This window comes from Eumetopias jubatus, unplaced genomic scaffold (assembly GCF_037043125.1).
Source record: "Eumetopias jubatus isolate StellerSeaLion01/CBP00866 unplaced genomic scaffold, mEumJub1_p1.0 scaffold_1, whole genome shotgun sequence".
Lineage (NCBI taxonomy): Eukaryota > Metazoa > Chordata > Mammalia > Carnivora > Otariidae > Eumetopias > Eumetopias jubatus.
This window is the reverse complement of record NW_028274807.1, coordinates 13,143,542-13,162,342: the sequence shown is the minus strand read 5'-3', so window position 1 is coordinate 13,162,342 and position 18,801 is coordinate 13,143,542. Positions and strand designations below refer to the sequence as shown.

Genomic DNA, 18,801 nt, shown 5'->3' with positions numbered 1-18,801 from the left:
GCTCTATTACTGACTGAGCCAGCTGGGCACCCCTGGAGGATGGCATTTGAATTTTTTTAAATTTCCTTCTTTACTCTTCCACTCCCCCGCCCACTTTCTAATTTGATCCCATGTCATTTTTACTGTTGAAAGCCCCCGTCTAAATAGGCATTTTAAAAAGGAATGAAGAGCAAAACTGATCATTGGATTCTGATCAAAAACCAGCCTGGGCTGCCCAGGTGCTGGCTGGTGGGGCTTCCCACTCAGCAGGAGGGCAGGGCTGGGGGTCTAACAGGTGACTGGACGTGGCCTCGGGGAGGGACGGTGCAGAGATGCGTGTTGGTGAGGTGGCCTTAGGAAGACTGGGCCAGAATTCAGCTGGAGGGAGGAGAGGTCTAAGGGAGCAATTATTATGCAGCACATTAGAGGTTGCGGGGTCCAAAGAGGGCTCCAGGACCCCAGACTCTCTCAGGAGGAGGGTGCCCAGCCCCCCAGTCGGGAGATACATTCCCGGGGTGGTGGTTGTGTGGGCGGCTACACACCCAGCTCCACACGCCCCACCAGAAGCTTCCCAGAGCCACCTCTCTTTTCCTTTTTCTTTTACTTGCCATGTTTGCATAAAGGTTTGGTAGCTTTTCTTTGTGGGAGAATTTCTGCGGCCCTTTTGAGACACACAAAACCGGAGAGAAGCCTGTAAGAACAGGAAGAACGTGCATGCCCCATTTGGAGCTGTGCTGGGTGGCACAGATTCATTATGATGTCGCTTGTCCTTTTAAACAGTTAGATCATCTCTTAGCGGGGGCTCTGTGTGGGAACAGAATTTCCCGGACTCTGTCAACGGTTCCTCTCCTAGCACGGCCTTCTGATCCTGCGACTGCTTCCTCAGTCAAGAAGCCTTTGAGAGTGACCTTCCCTGAGGAAGTCTGCAGGCCCCAAATCAGGCTGTGACAATGGCACACACAGTGGGCCATAAACCAGTGCTCCGTGAGGTCCAGAGCATGGCCCCGAACTCCATCCTGCACCGGGAAATCCCATGTTCAGCCGAAGCGTGTGGAAGCAGGAGCATCCCTCAGGTGAACCCAGCGCCCAGCAGGTGCTGACTGTGGAACCTCGTCACTGACCGTGAGGCATGGACATGTGAAGAATTAGCATCCTGACTCCATCCCCAGTGCCCCCTTGATCCATGAGGGTAAAGCAAAGCAGCGCTCAGGCGAAGAGAGAAGGTACTGTCCCTCACGTGTCCTCATTGACATCGGCCTTGTCTTCTTCAGGAAGTGTCACTTCTGACTTCACCCTTGCTTCTGGGGGCGGGGGCGGGGGAAGGCTTAAAATCTGACTAAAACACTGTCCTGCCTCCAGAGCTCCGGTCCATTCATATAAACGGACTGATGACTAGCACCTCAGAGGTGGGTAGGAAAGTGTGGTCAAGGGCAGGGACATCCCGGGGTGGAGACAGAAGCCACTCCTCAGCCTCACTTGGGCCGAGGAAGTTAGGGGACAACCGGAGAGTTGTGTCATGTAGCTGATGCTTCAGCTGAGAAAAATATGATACATTATATTTAAATTTATCATTTAAAAAAATATATTTCTATGCTGCCTTTGTAACTCTGGTACGTGAGACACATTTGGAATTTTGGCTCCCGAGGGAAAACCCGCAGGCTGGCCGTCAGCCTCACGGACTAATATTACCTTCTCAGGTAGCTGTGGGGGCACCAAGGGCCTGGGCTCCCTGTGGGGTTCCCAGGAAGGGGTTTCGGTGACAATAACTTTGCTCTTTCTGATAAAATCCAAGGCAGCCCCTCCTTTAAAGAATGCTCCCTACTTGAAGATTTTTTAAGTAGGCTCCGCACCCATTGTGGGGCTTGAACTCATGACCCTGAGGTCAAGTATCACATGCTCTACTGACTGAGCCAGCCAGGTGCCCCCCTTGTGGCTCAGCCATTAGGCATCTGCCTTTGGCTCAGGTCATGATCCCAGGGTCCTGGGATCGAGCCCCGCATTCGGGCTCCCTGCTCCGCGGGAGGCTGGCTTCTCCCTCCCCCACTCCCCCTGCTTGTGTTCCCTCTCTCACTGTGTCTCTCTCTGTCGAATAAATAAATAAAATCTTTTAAAAAAATTTACAGTTTTACAAATTACATACATGTTATTCTAATACAATTTATGATTTTATACATTATATAAAATTAATATAACTTAATATTTAAAATTGCATTTTAATGATGGCAATATGTTCTGAGGCATTGTCAGAAATGTAGTTCACTGTGAAAGAAGGAAAAATGCTCCAACGCCTCAGTCTCAGGTTTGTAAGTGTTTCCACAGGGACGGGGGATGCACACACTCTGAAATGCTCTGTGTTCTCCAAACAAGTTGGTTTAAGCCAGGTTTCCTATCCTCCTCCTCAGCTCAGGGCAAATCTCCCAGTGTAGACAGTTTCAGTGAAACTTTCAGAGGCCAAATCAGCTTTGCCGATCGCCAATTCGTGACATTTCTTTTCTATCTGTGTTCGCCAATTGGGGGGTTCCTATGGCATAAAGCTGTAAAATCCTATATTCAATAACATAAATCATATTTATCTCCCCAGGCAAAATCAAGAGCTCTCCCACTCAAAAACTCTCATTAGTTCAATGTAAATTGCCTCTAGAAATGCCAAGAGTTTTCCAGCCTGGACACAGTTGCCAGAAAAGGTGGACATCTGTTCATGTGAGCTGAGTTCATTTTGTGAAGGTCTAGTAGTTAAACTCAAAGCAACTCTCCGTTTTGCGGTTTTGCTTTGCATATGAATGCCCTTGATAGTTTTATCTCCCTCTCCTTTATTTTACAACGTAAGTGATTAATCATACCACAGGATTCGGATCTAGTCATTCCGAATCGGATCGAAAAGAGCTGAGGGCAGTTTGTATTTTGCAAATTTATCCCTAAAACCCACAGTTGCTCTGAGCCTGTGGGATCCATTCCAGCACAATGCAAATGGGATAACAAGAAATGAGAACCCACAAGAATAATGCTGCTATTGTGTCTGCCCACTGTGTTTGGGGGGGTGTGGGGGTGGGGTGGGGAGTGGGGGGGCGGTAAGCGGGCAGGGAGGGGGGAAAGAGGCGGCCCATGGGCATTTATTGCACCATAGTCGCGTCATCCGTGTCGCTCATATGGGGCTTGGCCTTATTTCTGAACGACGTAACGACGTTATAGATGAAGGGACAGAACGAAGGTCCTTGGTGTGTTCTCATGTTCATCAGTCTTGTGCTGGTGGCCCCCGGGGCGCCTGGAGCACGGGGGCCTCTCCATGAGCCAAGGGAAAACAGTAGGATGTGTTAGGGACCATGGGCTGCTGTGCCAGGAGCACTCAGGGGAGGTGTAAGGGGGAAACAGTGACACAGCTGTGGTTTTGTGGCCGCCGAGCAGCACTGTCGCCCAACACAGCCAACCGTGGGATCGGGGATTTGGGTGACGACATTGTGCATTTCAGGATGATCCTGCCCTGTGGCAGACCCAGGAAGACAGATGTGTCTCTTGTTTTCTCGGTCTGAATGTATAGAATTCCATCTATTCAAAGCAAGGATAGGCCAGGACTTAGCCCGTGGGAATCTGTTCATCTGTTGGCCTCTGAATCCGTCCATGCTGGTGTGACCCAGAATCCTGTGCGCGGTCTGACTTCCAGGAGGACACAACCCCAGACTCTTCCTTTCATCGTTTGGGGCAGTGGTTTTCAGAGTGGAGTCAAGCTTCTGTTTTGCTGAAAGCATCTTTCAAGAAAGCATCTTGAAAGCCCAAGGGTGGGCTTGGGCACCTCTTGCCTTCAGTGGCAGGTGACCCAGAGCAGTCTCAGGACCCACAGGCCCACAGCTGTTGGCCTCAGGCACGAAAATAATTGGAGGCTGCCCTGTGCCCGCTCTGGAGGGCACCTCGGCGAGGCTCACGGCCCGATGCTCACTAGCTTGTGGTCGAGTATCTACGACGGGTGTAAATGGAAGCTTACCTTTAGAGCTGACACAGACTCTGGGGCAAGTGGGTGGGGTTTTCGATGCTCCATCTTGGGCAAATGAACCTTTCTGGGCCCTGGTTTCCTTATTTGTGAAACGACAACAATCCTGGCTTCTTCCTAATGTGGCTGTTGTGAGGTATAAATGAGAAAATATACGGAAAGCACTTGGCATGGCCCTCTGGGAAACAGCAGGGCACCAAGGCTGGCTATCATTGCTACGACCATTACTACGACCTTTTCCCGGGGGTCCTACCATCTCTCTCCTTGGACTCGGGCCAGTAGAGCGTCTGCAACACTGAATGATGACTCCAGGTCTCGTGGCGGTCAGAGCAGGGTGGGGGTGCTTTCTGAAGCTTTGCAGGAGAATTCCACAGTGCGTGAGGCCACTGTGCTCCAGGCATGTGGCTGTTCGTTTCAAGTCTGACGGCACATTCTTTGTGGGGCAGCTGCCAAGGAACGAGGTAATCCGGTGACGGAAACACTGCCCAGGGTTTCGGTTTGCTAGTCCAGAGGGTTTTAGGTGGTGTCAAATTTTATTACTAGCATTCCTGGTCTCCATGAAGTAACCATGTGAGAACACAAGTTACGTGAAAGGACAAAACTACGGGCCCAGACTAGCGCTCCACAGACAATAGGCACTTCGTTTCCTTTTGATAGTGATCCAAAGATGGGTTAAAAAAAACACGAACGTAACAGCAAGATCACGTTCGTAGGCTGGTCTCTAACCTCCCATCAGCCCAGGTGACTTGCCAATAAACTGATTCCTGAGCAAGTCTGGGGGGTGGGTGGCCCCTTAGTGCCACCCCCACAAGCGATGTGACCAAGGATGACACAGGTCACTGCCTCAGTTCACCACCAGCCTCCTCAGGGGGATACCCACAAGCCACATGGTGGGCACGGAGTGGGCACCAGTTGACTGCCAGCCCCCTTTCCTTACGGGTGCCTGCGAAGGGGCTGCTCTGTCTGAGCAGAGAGCCTGGGGGTTCTGAAGCAGAGAAGGGCAGAGAGGACGGTTCTTTTTATGGAAGTATCCGAAACAGAAGTGGAGTGTGATGTAGAAATCTAGTGATTTCTATACCCAAAGGTAAGTGACCCTCTGGCTAATAACTTGGGATTAAGTGAAGCCACAGGGTAACTATCGTGGCCACTAGCATTTATATCCCATTGAGTCAATAAGAATTCCTAATGATTTAGAAACAGTTCTTAAAAAGATCTGTTGTGACCGTGTGGCTTGATAACATTGTTTGCAAGTGTGGCAAGGATGTGACGCACATAAGCTATACATTGTCAAAGGCAGGAGGCTCCTCAAATAAAATCAGAGGATCTTACTGCAAACCTCACATCATCAAGGACAAACGCTCTTGATGGAGACATTTAAAATTATAATCCAAGTCAAAAGGAAAATAGATGCAGATTTGATTTTACAAAATTTGTCAATCAACCAGAAGAGTAAGGCACAATCGTGATGTATGGTGTGGGCTGCAACCCGCTTTCGGGAACATTGCCTTGGGAATAGCAGGAACCATGGGAGCCAGCTTGGGGGGCAGCTCCTCTAAGTGAGTGGAAACGGTGGGAAGGGGAGGAGGAGAGGAGAGGAGGCTGAAGGTTTTGGGAGAAGAACCTGCGTGGAGTGCTTGAGGTCCTGTCTGCTCTTGAGAGGCTAGTCTCTGCCAAGGACACGAGTCCTCCCCTCAAGGCGGGGAGCAGCGTCTTGGCTAATCTTGCTGCTGGTGATGGGCGGGGGGTTGGGGGGGTGGGCGTAGCCAGCCCAGAGCCCCAGGAAGCCTGCCCTCAGCAGGTAGAGCACACCTGCCCTCCGCTGGCTGCCAGAGCTCCAGCCCCATGGTGGCTCTGGGGCAGGAAAAGGAGCGGGGCCACTGGGGGGCAGGGTGAGTCCCCCTCACGTCGCTCTAACTCAGGGCCAGCACAATGCATGTCCTCCAACTAGGGGGACGGCATTCTATAGACCAAAAGCCAAGCAGAGCAGGATTTCTAGGCCACTCTGGCTGCCCAGGCAGTCTGGGAGAGGAACTGAGCTCAGGTGCCAGGGTCTGTGGGGATGAGGGGCTTCAGACCAAAGCCGTCCTAGAAAAAGTCAGGATGACCGGTGGTCACTGAGCCCGACGCCATTGTCACCCACGGGGGAAGCCTGGCACCCGGAGAGCTTCAGGCTGAGCCCACAAGGGACAACCGCGTCTGTTACCAGGGCCTGCATTTGTTCTCAGGAAAAGCCCAGAAATTCCCGAACTGGTTCCGTTTCCGGGTTAGACAAGCTTGCTAGCCGGCTTCCACCACGGGTGTGGCCTGTACTACAGCAAGGCCAGTGAGGCGTTGGCCAGGAGCTGGACTTTACCTGGGAGGCCGGGCGCCGATGGATGGAGGGACTGCCGGTCCCCTCGGGGCCACCAGGAGGTTGGTGAGCGGCGGGCGGCCTCGAGCGGCCTCTAGCGGCCAAGCTTCACGGCGCACGCAGGATTCTCAGGGAGAAAGGGCTCTTCCGTTTCCTCCCCCACAGCAGCGGTGGTGAGAACAGAAAACAAAGAAATCCAGAAGAAAAAAAATGTCATTCCATCTTTAGTACGCAAAGAAGAACCTCAGATACTAAAGAGTTGTTCTCAAATAAAAATAATTTAGGCTGATTCTTTTGAGGATATATTTATTAAGTTCTAAGACCTTGAATAATTTTTCTTTGAAACATTCAAATGGAAAGAAAAACTAGGAAAACTAGAAATGCAACATCTTTCACAGAGGGCTGCAGGCACCCTTACTATTACTATTATTATTCTTTTAAATTTGTATTATTTGCCTAATGAAAGGCTAGTATTTCTGACAGCGTCATCAGCTGGCGAACTTCATCTTGGCCTCCACTTGATGTCTTTTACTCCGTGGAAATGTCTCTTCAAAGCGGTGTTATCTGCCCACGGAGAATTTAAACAGGAGTCGTCGTCATTTTCTTCCAATTTCTGGAAATAAAAATGTCTCACTCAGGAAGGCATTTCTGGAAAAGTGTTTTGCAACATCAACAGACTGAAGAAAAGAACCACCGAGTCCAAACTCCCACTCCCCGCCTGCCCAGAAGGAAGCTTTCAGACTTGGCTGCAGGTGGGCCACCAGGCAGGGTCCCCACAGTGCAGGAGAGAAGGGAGCTCCAGCAGTGCCCCCCCCCCACATCCTGCAGGACTCGCCACCCCCCAAAGTGCCCTGCACGCTTGGGTGGGGCACGGGGGCCCCTGGCGCCGGCTCTGTGGAAAACCTTCTGTCGACCCCGATACCTTGAGCTCCTCTTGTCTTCTGTGATAATACAGCATCAGCTGTTTCTGCTCCTCACTGCTAATCACAGGTTCCCGGGCGGGAGCTCCCTGTCCCCTCTGAAAAGACGCGGGCAGAGCAGACTGTGGGTTATAGGCTTCCTCCAGGGGCAATCCACGAGGTGACAGTGGGTGTTTCCAACTGCCTTTGCCCACAGCTACATGGCTCACCCATTCTGACCATCACGGAAAGGCCTGGACTCCAGCAGCCCCTTGCCCAGGGCCCTCATGGGGGACGGAGACCAGGGGCCGGGCAGTGCCGTCGGTCATGGCCATTCTCCCATCAGCCACTGCAGGTCCAGTGGGGAGGGGAGGGAGATAATCATGGAGGATGCTGTGTCCCCAAAATCACAGAGAAACGACTGTGACAGAACACCTTGCGGAGACACAGCCCTATGCTACCTCCATCTGTAAAGGCTTCTGGCACATCCTCCTTGTTTACAGGGTATCAGTACTTTGAAAACTTGAAATCTGTGCTCTAGGCTGTATTTTTCATTTCAAGAAATATTTTCAGTTACTTGTAGCCCATTTCTTTTTTTAAATTTGTTTAGATTTTATTTATTTATTTGACAGAGAGACACAGCGAGAGAGGGAACACAAGCAGGGGGAGTGGGAAAGGGAGAAGCAGGCTTCCTGCGGAGCAGGGGGTCCGATGTGGGGCTCGATCCCGGGACCTTGGGATCATGACCTGAGCCAAAGGCAGACGCTTAACTGACTGAGCCACCCAGGCGCCCCACTTGAGCCCATTTCTAAAGTTGAAATCAACATGGCATATCTACCCCCCCCAACCCTGCCATTAAAACAAACTCCAGATAGTGTCAATCAAGCCATATATTCTAGTTTCTGCTGATGCATAAAGAGGATAGTTTTACTTTAAGCCTGGACTACTGGCACTAAAGTATTTGCAACAAGGACGTTAAGTCAGATTTATTCTAAATTTTTATTGGTTGGAAAATAATTAACAAAAAATTGTGACATGTTAAAGCAAAAGTACTTACTTGCTGAATCTTGACGATAATTTTGGTTTTTTCATTTTTGCCCACATAGTCTGAAAGCTTCTTTGTTCTTCTCAGCTCCTTGGCTGCCCACCACAGTTGGGCCTCTGATTCTTCAACGACACTCAGTCCTGCCTGGGGCCACGGTAAGAACTGGCTCTAAGGTTTATCGGGACACTGCCCCCAGTGTGTGACCCTACCCCCAATGCACAGAGCCTGGCTGGTGCCCAACCCCACCCCCCACCAGTATGGGGCAGGTTCTGCCATCTCTACCCCCTCTACCTCCTCTCCCCGCAGCGGGAAAAACCAACCCCTCGAACGAGTCAAAGACCTTGCTCATTTCTTTTTTGGAAGAGCGAGAGAAAGAGAGGGAGAGAGAATCCCAAGCAGGCTCCACACTGAGCGGAGCCTGACATGGGGCTTGATCTCATGACCCTGAGGCTCATGATCTGAGCCGAAATCAAGAGTTGGACACTTAATCAACGGAGTCACCCAGGCGCTCTGCCCTTGCTCATTTTAATGCCTTCCCTGTTAGTTTCAACTCATGCCCAATTCAGTTAATTTCTTGTTCTGGGAAGTGAGGAGTATCTGGTATGATCTGTACCCTTTTCTACAAGGTCCTTCTCAGATGGAATTTCAGGATCCTGCCAGGAAAGGACACTGGAATCCTGCTGGGTTTTAAATATAGGCATAATGAGGCTGTTTGTTTGCTTCTGCATAGCCACCTATTTAAGATGGCTCAGAGCCACAGATACTGCCCAATAGAATAAGGAAAAAATGAGAAAAACAAGGGAAAATAGAACATAAAGGTAGGGGGGCGCCTGGGTGGCTCAGTCATTAAGTGTCTGCCTTCGGCTCAGGTCATGATCCCAGGGTCCTGGGATCGAGCCCCGCATCGGGCCCCCTGCTCCGCGGGAAGCCTGCTTCTCCCTTTCCCACTCCCCCCTGCTTGTGTTCCCTCTCTCGCTGTCTCTCTGTCAAATAAATAAAGACTTAAAAAAAAAAAAAAAAGAACATAAAGGTGGGAAAATAACATGAAGCAAAAGGTAAGGCCAGAACACAAAATTCCATGCAAAGGGACCAATACATTTTGGGTAGAAACAGGCACAAATTAGGTTTCTGACTTCCCAGGGGCCAAAGAAAATGGGAATGTTTTCAGTTCCTCCTGATGGGGCCTCACAAACTTTCCCGCCTGCCCCTCTGGGTGCCCTCACCCAGGAGCGCTACCTTCAGGGTCCTCCCCTAAGCTTAGGACTCTGCCCCGAGGCACAGGAAGCATGGTGCAAAGCCGTGTATGGAGCAAAAGGCTACATCCAGAGGCAGAGGGCCAAATCCGAGGTGACCCATCTTACAGAACGCCCACGAGCCGCATACCTGAGTTCCAGACAAATCTTCCTTATTTTCAAATTCCATCCGGATGGGATCGTAGGGCGGCAGCCCCATGGGATAAACAATCATCACTGCACCCCGAAGCTGGTCCAAGGCGTCTTTCACCATCTCCATGGTAACGCAGACTCCAGCTTCCACTTGTTTCTGAAAGGGCAAGGACAGGCCTCACTATTTACAATGGGGCTAACACATTCAATAAGTACCAAGTTCTTGTACAAGACTCTCGCCAGGTACTGCCAGAGCAACAAAAACGACTCCAACGCTCTTGCTACCAAAGCCACTACATCTACCCCCGGGGGCGTCTTGTGTGCCCACCACGGCCTAGACCTTAAGGCAGACTGAGCGGGGCGGAGAGGACACTCGGCACAGCACAGTCCGAGGGGGTCAGGCAACATCTTGGGGGAAGGTGGCCCGGGGGGTGAGTGACAGGACCGAGATGGGAACAGGTGCACCAGGACCAGCAGAAGTAAAGAACACCGGCGGGCCAGCGTGGCGGGCCGCTCTGCTGGGGGCGGGCAGCTCTGCTGGAGGCGGGCAGGCGACGGCAGCTAGGGCTGGACAGGGAGCCGGGGCTTGTGCTGGAAGGGCCACGGAGGCCAGGCTGGGGAGTCTGCACTGAGCACAGGACAAGGCCAGGGAGAGCAGGAGGCAGGCTCAGGGGAGCGCAGAGGGGGTGCTGATACAGTGAGGAATATATCTCCTTGACCCCTGCTCCTGGCACAATGCTTCAAAATCCCCAGGAATTTCCTGAGTGGTAGGAATGTCTGTTGCTATTCATAACGAGCCCCTTTGGACCGCCCTGAGTTTATGCTAACGAGGTGACCAGCCTGGGACCTCCTGTCAAGGGGGAGGCTGGTCACCCCAGGGAGACCAAGCTGGGGTTGGAACTTCCAGGAAGGAAGGCAGGGGGCTGGAGAGGAGTTAAATCGTGTGGTCAATCATTTAATCACTCATGCCCACGTAACGAAGCCCTGCTAAAAATTCTGGGTAGTGAGCCCAGGGGAGCTTCCTGGTTGAACACACTGATGTTTGAAGGTGGGTGCCTGGAACCCCAGGAGGAAGGCGTGGCAGCTCTGCAAGCTGCCCCCCCACCCCCCGACCTTGCCCTAAGTCTCTTCTGTCTGGCGGTTTCTTGAGTTGCATCCTTTATAACAAAACAATAATAGTTAAGTATAGCACTTGCAGTGCGTTCTGTGAGTTGTTCTAGCAAACTGGTGAACCTGGAAGGGGGTTTTGGGAACCTCCAAATGTGAAGCCAGGACAGAAGAAGCGTGGGTGGCTGGTGTCTGAAGTAAGGGAGGGGGTCCCTGCAGGGGCCTTGTTCTTTCACTTGTGGAGTCTGCGCCAATCCTGGGTAGTGTCGAACCTGAACTCAGGCCACCCCGTTTGGTGTCTGAAAGGTCTGAAAGAAAGCGGTGGCTGAAGCCATGGAAGGAGGAGTGGGTTTGGAGAGGCATCGTGGGACAGATGGTACAGGACCCAAGCTGGGGCTCGGGGGTGGCAGCAGGGAGGGCTACAGCCCTGTGTGATCCGAGGCACCAGGGGGCTCCACTGACACAAGGGGGATGTCAGTGGGAGGTGCTTCTTCCTGGGTCCAGAGCACAGGGAGAGGCACAAGGAATCAATGAGCTCTCAGGTCTAGGAAAGCTGAGACGAAGTCCCAGCTGGCGGGCTTTCAGGTAGAACCATCTAGGAACCAGGAAGAAACTCAGGTGCAACAAAGGCAGGTGTCAGGGGGAGGAGGCAGATCTGAGTTACCTGCAGAGGTAAGTGTGCAGCTGGCAGAAGAGGGAAAACACTGGGGGAAGAGCTGAAAGGAGAAGCGGGCCAAGGAGAAAGCACTCTGATAAATAGCAAATGTAAGAAGAGCAAGTGCGCTCAGGGAGCTGGGAAGGAACAGGAAGACAGGAGGACCCTCCATGTGCTCAAAGGCCAGAGTCAGACAGGAAAAGCCTCAGATCTGCGGGTCAGGGGGTCACCAGTGGCCCCGAGACGGCCCACGCTGTGGGGGAAGGAAACAGAGGCGGGGTTCTGAGAAACCCAGAGCACCTCAGCTTTGGGAAGCTTACTGGGAGGGAAAGGCGGGCGACTGGGTGCTGTGAGGGTGAAGCTGCAGAGAACTGATTTCCAGGGAAGGAAAGAGGCCGGAGTGCATTAACAGGGCAGACGCAGCCCATGGAGGGGAGACACTGGGCATTACCCCCCTCCTGGGTTTCTAGAAGGAGGGGATCCAGACAAGCTGCAGTGGGAGCAGCAGTAGAAAGGGGAGAGAGCCGGGGGATGAGACACATGGGTCATTCTGAGTCTCCAGGGAAGGACGAGGGGGTGGCAGGGAGAGAGGACCTGCAGGACGGACAGAGAAGCGAAGCTGCCCATGGACACAGGCTGTTCAGAGCCTCAGAGCCCGGGGCCTGCTGCCCACGGAGAGCCAGCCGGGGACCAGCTGGGCGAGGAGGTGAGTTCGGAAAGTGGGGCTACAGGGACCCCACGGCAGGGCAGGATGGAAGGTCCTGCACTAAGAGGGGCACATCGCAGCTCACATCCGAGCTGGGACCATTCTGGGTAACAGCATTATAATGGCACTGAGTGGTACATGAGTAAGACGGAAGGAGGAGAAGATCCCTGCTCCTGAGAAAATGCAGGCGTCCTGTGGTGTGGACGCCCGGGGCCCAGAGAGTGGTGAGGACAGGCGGGATCTGTGTCCTGAGGGAGGACGGCGGACCGTCCACTGGGTGCCCAGACTGAAACTCTCAAAAGCTAGGCTCTCATCTGTGAACTGAAGGGTGTTATTCCTGTCTCACCTACTCCCAGGGGCTCATGAGACCATTTCCCGACCCAAATCCCTATAAAACCCATCAGGTCTTCCCAGGAGAGACCTCTGCCGAAGGAACAGTGAGAAGAGCTCTCAGATATGGGGTCACGTGATGGAAGGCTTCTGCAGGGAGGGTGTGACCCGCGCCACCAACACCGACTGGTGGGGTGCCAGAGTCATTTTCTGTAAAAGCTCCTCCAAAGGCCAAGGGCAGTGAACCCTGGCCAGGGAGCAACTTTGGTGTGGCCTCAGGACAACAGACACCCCCAACAGTCTCTTGCTCTCCACAGAGGGTCGTCCCAGGGAACGGGGCTGCAGAGACACAGTCAGCTCATTCCCCGGGAGCCACCTCGTCTGGATGTTCCACCATCTTACACTCTCCCTGTAACCAACCTCCCACCAAGGGACTCGAACCCTTGGAACACCAGACCCACAGTGCTAAGTGCCCCCACAGGGCAGGGTCTGGTGAGGGGACAGCGACCACACTGCATGTCTGGTGGAAGGCGTGGAAAGGGCCCTAGGCGAGAAGTTGGGCCTGCCGCTCGGGGGGCTCTGCAACTTGGGCCAATCACAGCAGTGGAGGACTGGAACCCCTGCGAAACCTCTCTGTAAACGAGGAGAGAACTGCATAAACATATCCCCAGGCAAAGGGAAGAGGGGAGACAAGTGCCCAGAATGCAGTGTGGGGAGGGAAGGGTGCAGAGCCATGCCCAGGCTACTGTTGTCCTAACTCGTCCTGACAGGTGCTAGTTTGACCACGTGTTAATAGTTATTATCATTAGCAATACTTTAATAAAAAAAAAAATACAAACCATTCTAGGGTCAAATGTATTTTGCAAACGCTGGACTGAACCAAAGCCTTCCTTGTAGGACTTCACAGAGCCTTTGTTGTATTAACAAGCACAGAAGGGCAGTCTTTCCTGAAGCACTTAAAAAGGATTAGTTAGGAGCTTGCAGAATTCGGGACATAGTGGTTTAGAAGTAGCAGGTTTGCCCGGGGAATCAGGAGGAGCAGAACAGAAAAACCCCTGCACAAACAGCTATCAACTGTGAAGGCCTGGGGGAGGGGGTGGGAGCAACAACCAGGTCAACACATGAAGCGGCTGATTGAAAACCCAACTCTTCAAACAGCCTTAAATCCTCTTCCTCCAGATACACGGTATCTGTCAACCGTAGGACTCACGCTTCTCTGTCTATGAAAGTTTTTGTATTATCAGGACGATCACAAAAAAGTAACTCCTATCAGCACGAACTAAGTCAATCAAATAACCAGAGAGCTAATCCGGGGCCACAATGTTTACGTTTCACTTTGCTAAGCTCCTCAGACATCGCGCAGGTGCCGATCGGCACTCACACAGGCTGGGCACAGTCTCTGCCTGACCTGCGCAAACCGGGAAGACACTGTCACCATTATGGAAGGGAAAAGTGGGGGGCCACCCCAAGCGTGCTGCTCTCCCTTGACTCTGGAAGGCCAAAAAAAAAAAAAAAAGAAAAAAGAAAAAAGAAAAGGCCGGTCTGCGGAGAATTCTGGAAGCCAGACGTGGAGTTAGTTATTTCAAAGGACAGGCTATAGGGCAACATTTCAAAAGCTAACCTTGGATGTTATTGCTTTGGCCTCTTCTATAGTCTTCTTTAAAACTTGCTTCATTTTTTCGTTTGGAGCTATGAAAATAAAACAGGGAAGAGGGAGAGAAATGGCCATCTTTAAAACTCTTCTTCCATGTCCTAACCCTCCTCCTGGCTGAGTCGGGGAGCAGGGAGATGAGAGAAGGACCCACATGGAACTCAGGCGAGGGACACGGGAGAGAGCTGGCTGTGAGAAGTCACGTAAGACTCTCTCAAAGCTTAACTTCTTAATGAAGAAAAGTATGGCCTAGACACTGAAAATGCTAGAAACATAAAGCTGTGTTAGAATAGAAAGGGCTAATTTAAGATAATACCGGTTGAAAGACGAATCACAAACCATTAACTGGTTCTTATGAGATACTATTATTTTTCTCATTGATGCAGTTCCTTCTAAAAAGCAAAGATCCTCTCCAAATTGACAATGAGTCTATGTATGAAAAGATGTGGAAGACAGCCAGCCATTTTCCAGGCTAAAACTCAATGGAAATACTACTAAAAATTCCTATTATCTTCAAAAATAATTTTTGAGCCTGTAAAGTCCTTGTAGGGACACTTTCGTATTTCTTTAGCTCCTAACTGTTTTAGGGACAGACACTTATGTGTTTGTTCAGTGATCAGAGTCTTTTAAATGGAGCTTTTTCTGCAGTTTAAAAGGGATAAGCTATCCGAATGGGTTACCATCTGTTCTCCTTGAAATTCCACCCGATCAAACATACACTAAAGGGGGAACACTTTCAGAATGCTCTGACATGTACTGGGCTACTGGCCCTACCCCCACAGAGAGGCATGCCCTCCATTCAAGTGGAGACCCGTGGGCCAAAGTTAATCTCCTTCTTTCTCACGGATTCTCTAAAGAAAGCCCAGTACCTGCAAACCATAACAGAATGGAACCTTCAATGCATTTGCAATGATTTCTCCCCAAAACAATTAGGCTGAACCATACGAGAAACTGCTAATTTTCACCATCTGTTTCCTACAAATATGGCAGCTTCAGGTGGTTCACCTAACATATTTAAAAGCTAGCAGCATCTTAGTAAGAGCAAGACGACAGACGCTTCCTCTACCTGCCCAATTCATTCTGGATTTGCACTGCACCACAAGGAGTTACACAGTGCAGCATTTCATTGATTCGTATAGAAAACTGAGGTCAATGTTTTCATGTAAAGAGCCTCTTGCATACTTGCTGCTGTACTCAGGCGTGCACACAGAAGACACATGCTGGATTACCTTGCCCATTCCTTCGGCCAATGTCATCCTTTTTAAATACTGAGCCCCCACTGGGTACACACTTTTCACCCCATTCGTCCCTCAATTTCAGTTCTTCGATCTGGTCATCCGTCAGTCCTTGCATATTAGGAGGGAGAAATATGCCATGTTCTGCTAATTCTTCCATTTCTTAAAAATAAGAGAACGTTAGACGATATGTATCATGATCATCATCACAACACTTTCTACCCTCATTGAAATGTAAGCTCCCTAGAGCTCAGGGGCCTTGCCCATCGGCTCCCTATTTTATTTAACGAACACTTAGATGCCACTTGGTTTGTGCCAGGCCTGTCCCTGACCTCCGACAAATGGTGTAATTTCATGGGGCTTTATTATCTTTGTATCTTTATCTCTCCCTGCCCCAGACTAAGTACCTGGGGGAAGGGGCTGGTCTCAGTCATCCTTGTCTCCGGCAGGCACAGCACTGGGGCCTGCCTGAATTACAGACCCAACCAGTCCAATGGGGGCTGCAGAACACACGAATGAGCCACTAACCTGACTATTCACATTTGGCACCACGTTTTCAATTGATAATTTTATAGAAAAAGAAATTGGGAGTCCCTTTTCTACCCAAATGCTTTAATTAAAAAAAAAAAAAAAAAAGGAATACTGACCTTGTTTTGAAATCAGCAAATTTTACTAAGAAACTTTATGTCTGCCTCATAAAGGTAGAAACCATAACCCTTAAGGAATTCTCCATGGCACAAAAATCACGTTATTATAGAAACACTCAGTAACATTCTAGACCACATCTGGAGTATCTTCATGTCAACTGCTGTGCTGTCTAATGTGGTAGCTACTAGCCCCACTTGACTCTTTACATTTAAATTAAAATGAAATACAGTTAGGGGCGCCTGGGTGTCTGGGTCAGTTGGGCATCTGCCTTCAGCTGAGCTCATGATCCCAGGGGCCTGGGATGGAGACCCTCATTGGGCTCCATGCTCAGCGGGGACTCTGCTTCTCCCTTTCTCTCTCCCTCTGCCCCTTCCCCCTGCTCATGCTCTCTCTCAAATAAATAAATAAAATCTTAAAAAAAATACAATTAAAAACGCATATCCTGGATCGTGTTTAACTAGTGGGTGCCTTACTGGACACACAAATAGGGAACACCTCCCTTCCGGCAGAAAGTCCCCGGACAGCGATGCTCTAGATCATTGACAGAAGTGACCAAACGCTGTTAATATGAGAAAAAGGCTTGTATTCCCTAGAGGAGGGCAAGGAACACCAAGACCCTCAGCTGGTCTTCCCACCCTCGGGGCACCGTCCTAAATCAGGTGCTCCCCCTTAGAATTCTTTTATTTTTTTATTATTTTTTTTAAAGTAGGCTCCACGTCCAGCGGGGAGCCCGGTGCGGGGCTTGAACTCACAACCCTGAGATCAAGACCTGAGCTGAGATCGAGTTGGACATTTAACCGACTGAGACACCCAGGCGCCCCTGAATTCACCTTCTGAAAAGGGCCAGGGGCCGTCCCACCTCTCTCACCTGCTCGATTCCACTACACCTGCTCTGCGGCCCAGCGTTGCGGCGCCCAAGGGTTATTCCCTCTCCCCGGCTATTTCACACTCGGCCCGCGGCCCTGCGATGTGCACTTGGCCTCGCCCACCCGCCGGGTGCCGGCGTCTCCACGCGCTCCGCTGGCTCTTCAGACATCCCCGGGGAACCCCGCTGTCACCCTCCAAGCCCGCCAGCCTCACGTCTTTGCAAATCTTCGCAAACCTGACCCTCCCCCACCGCCCAGCCGACCCGAGAAAAATCCTGCGGCTCCCGCCCCAATTCCCCATCCCGGATGACCCGTTCCTCCTCCCCTTCCGGACCCGCCCCGGCTCGGGCTCCACGGTCCCGGCCGCAGACACGCCGCGCCGCCGGGCAGCACCTGAGCAGACGCGCTGCACCTTGAGCCGCGCGTTGTAGACCCGGGCCACCTGCACCGTGAGCTCCTCCAGCTCCGTGCTCCCCGGCGCCTGCAGCAGGAACTGGCTCTCGTCGCCCCGTTTCACGTGCAGCAGAACCATGGCGGCCCCGGAGACCCCGCCGAGGCGGCGAGAAGGCCGGGCCCACCGTAACCCGAGTGCGAGCTGCTGCTTAGAGACGGAACTCGGGGCTCGGGCGCCAGCGATGCAGAGACCGGGCGGGGGGGGGGGCACTCGCTCCCGGAAGTAGCTGTTGCCAGGAGCAACAAAGAAACACAGGGGCCCCCAGCTCCAGTCAGAAGCCTAAGGTGGTTAAGCCGCAGTGCGAGAGGCCCGGCAATGCGCTCCCGGAAGCAGGTGCTGCCGGGCAACGATCCACACAGTCCGAGAGGGCCGCGGTCCAGGCCGGCACCCTGCCCAGCGTGATTCGCCGAGCTCCGCTCCCGGAAGTGCCTGTTGTCTGGGCGACCGCCCAACACAGCCCAAGCCACCGGAGGGGAGCGCGGAACGCCCCGTCGACTCTCCTGGGCCCGAGGTTCCACCCAGGGAGATGGGTGGGGTGGGAGGAGCCTTTTAGGTCGGATTGGGTGCGGTGGTGGGCACCTCCAGACCCCGAGCCCCGCAGCAGGCTCCCCGCCGCCGCTCCGAGTCTCAGCGGCGTTTCCGCCGCCAGCAGTCACCACTTCCGGAAGTGCTCCCGCTGTTTCCGGTCTAGAGAAGTTCCGGGAGGTGCGCGCGGGTTGCTGGGTATGAGCGCCGGGAGGCCGCGGAAAGTGGTCGCGGAGCTCTGCGCGGGCTGATTCGGAGTCGGGTATCTAGGGAGGCAGAAGCGGCTGCCGCCCGCGAACTCTCCAGCCAGCCACCGCCCAACGGATTCTTATTGAACAGGCGCTGTTTCTTCCAGGTGTCGGTGACCCTGCGGCACGTCCAGGGTCACTGCTGTCATGCAGTGGAAGTGACAAAGAGACAAAATAAGGGGACGAGGCAAATTCAAATAGAAGTCTAAAGAAAACCAAATAGGGCGATTGGCTTTTGAGAACGGATGGCCAAGGAGTGCCATGCGGGGAAGGTGACATTTGCACTGAGCCCTTGATAACAAGGTGCCGCCGAAGCTCTGAGATTGTGCAAGACCTCTACCCGCGGTTATCTCCTTCTGCTACTGCCGAATACAAATTGATTTGAATGTTGCAAGCACCCGCTACTTTGTATTCCTGAAACTTTGGCTCTCACCGTGGAAACTTCATCCCTGGGGTTTGGGGGCAGAGCTAATGGTGTGTGACTGCAGGCCTGGAAATGCCCAAAACCAATCCAGGGCCTCATATGAAGACGGTTAGGCTGATCCTGGACAGACGGTATGGAGCCCAGGGAGCAGATGTGTTTTCATCTCTAGTATTGGGGCAGGGAGCACCCAGACCCTGGAACATGCAGTACTGGTCAGAATGGCAAATGTCTCTCTCCCCAGAGGGGGAAGGGGGCCTCCTGAGTTCTCTGAGCTCCTCACTGCCGGCCATAAGGTCATCCCTCTGTTTATCC

At 52.2% G+C, this 18,801-nt stretch overlaps 1 protein-coding gene across 3 annotated transcripts; it reads right to left on the bottom strand.

The window, feature by feature from the left end:
- Window positions 1–6,600: 6,600 nt before the first annotated feature.
- CFAP298 (cilia and flagella associated protein 298) lies at window positions 6,601–17,962 on the bottom strand. Of its 3 annotated transcripts, none has more exons than XM_028116152.2 (7): window positions 17,232–17,959; window positions 15,319–15,486; window positions 14,060–14,127; window positions 9,639–9,797; window positions 8,268–8,399; window positions 7,234–7,329; window positions 6,601–6,924 (listed from the first exon to the last, which is right to left on the bottom strand). In XM_028116152.2, the coding sequence occupies exons 1-7, from the start codon at window positions 17,368–17,370 to the stop codon at window positions 6,814–6,816; spliced, it is 873 nt and encodes a 290-aa protein (XP_027971953.1). In that variant the 5' UTR covers window positions 17,371–17,959; the 3' UTR covers window positions 6,601–6,813. The 3 variants fall into 3 exon arrangements, with proteins under 3 accessions (XP_027971953.1, XP_027971971.1, XP_027971963.1); XM_028116170.2 differs by lacking the exon at window positions 17,232–17,959 and adding an exon at window positions 16,841–17,069; XM_028116162.2 differs by lacking the exon at window positions 8,268–8,399 and having other exon boundaries at window positions 17,232–17,962.
- Window positions 17,963–18,801: the final 839 nt, after the last annotated feature.

Coding starts and splice junctions, on each gene's coding strand:
- CFAP298 (XM_028116152.2), bottom strand. CDS start 17,370: ATGGTTCTGCTGCACGTGAAACGGGGCGACGAGAGCCAGTTCCTGCTG. Junction 15,487..17,231: donor GGTGCAGCGCGTCTGCTCAG/GTGCTGCCCGGC, acceptor CTTATTTTTAAG/AAATGGAAGAATTAGCAGAA. Junction 7,330..8,267: donor TTATCGTCAAGATTCAGCAA/GTAAGTACTTTT, acceptor GCGTCTTTTCAG/AGGGGACAGGGAGCTCCCGC.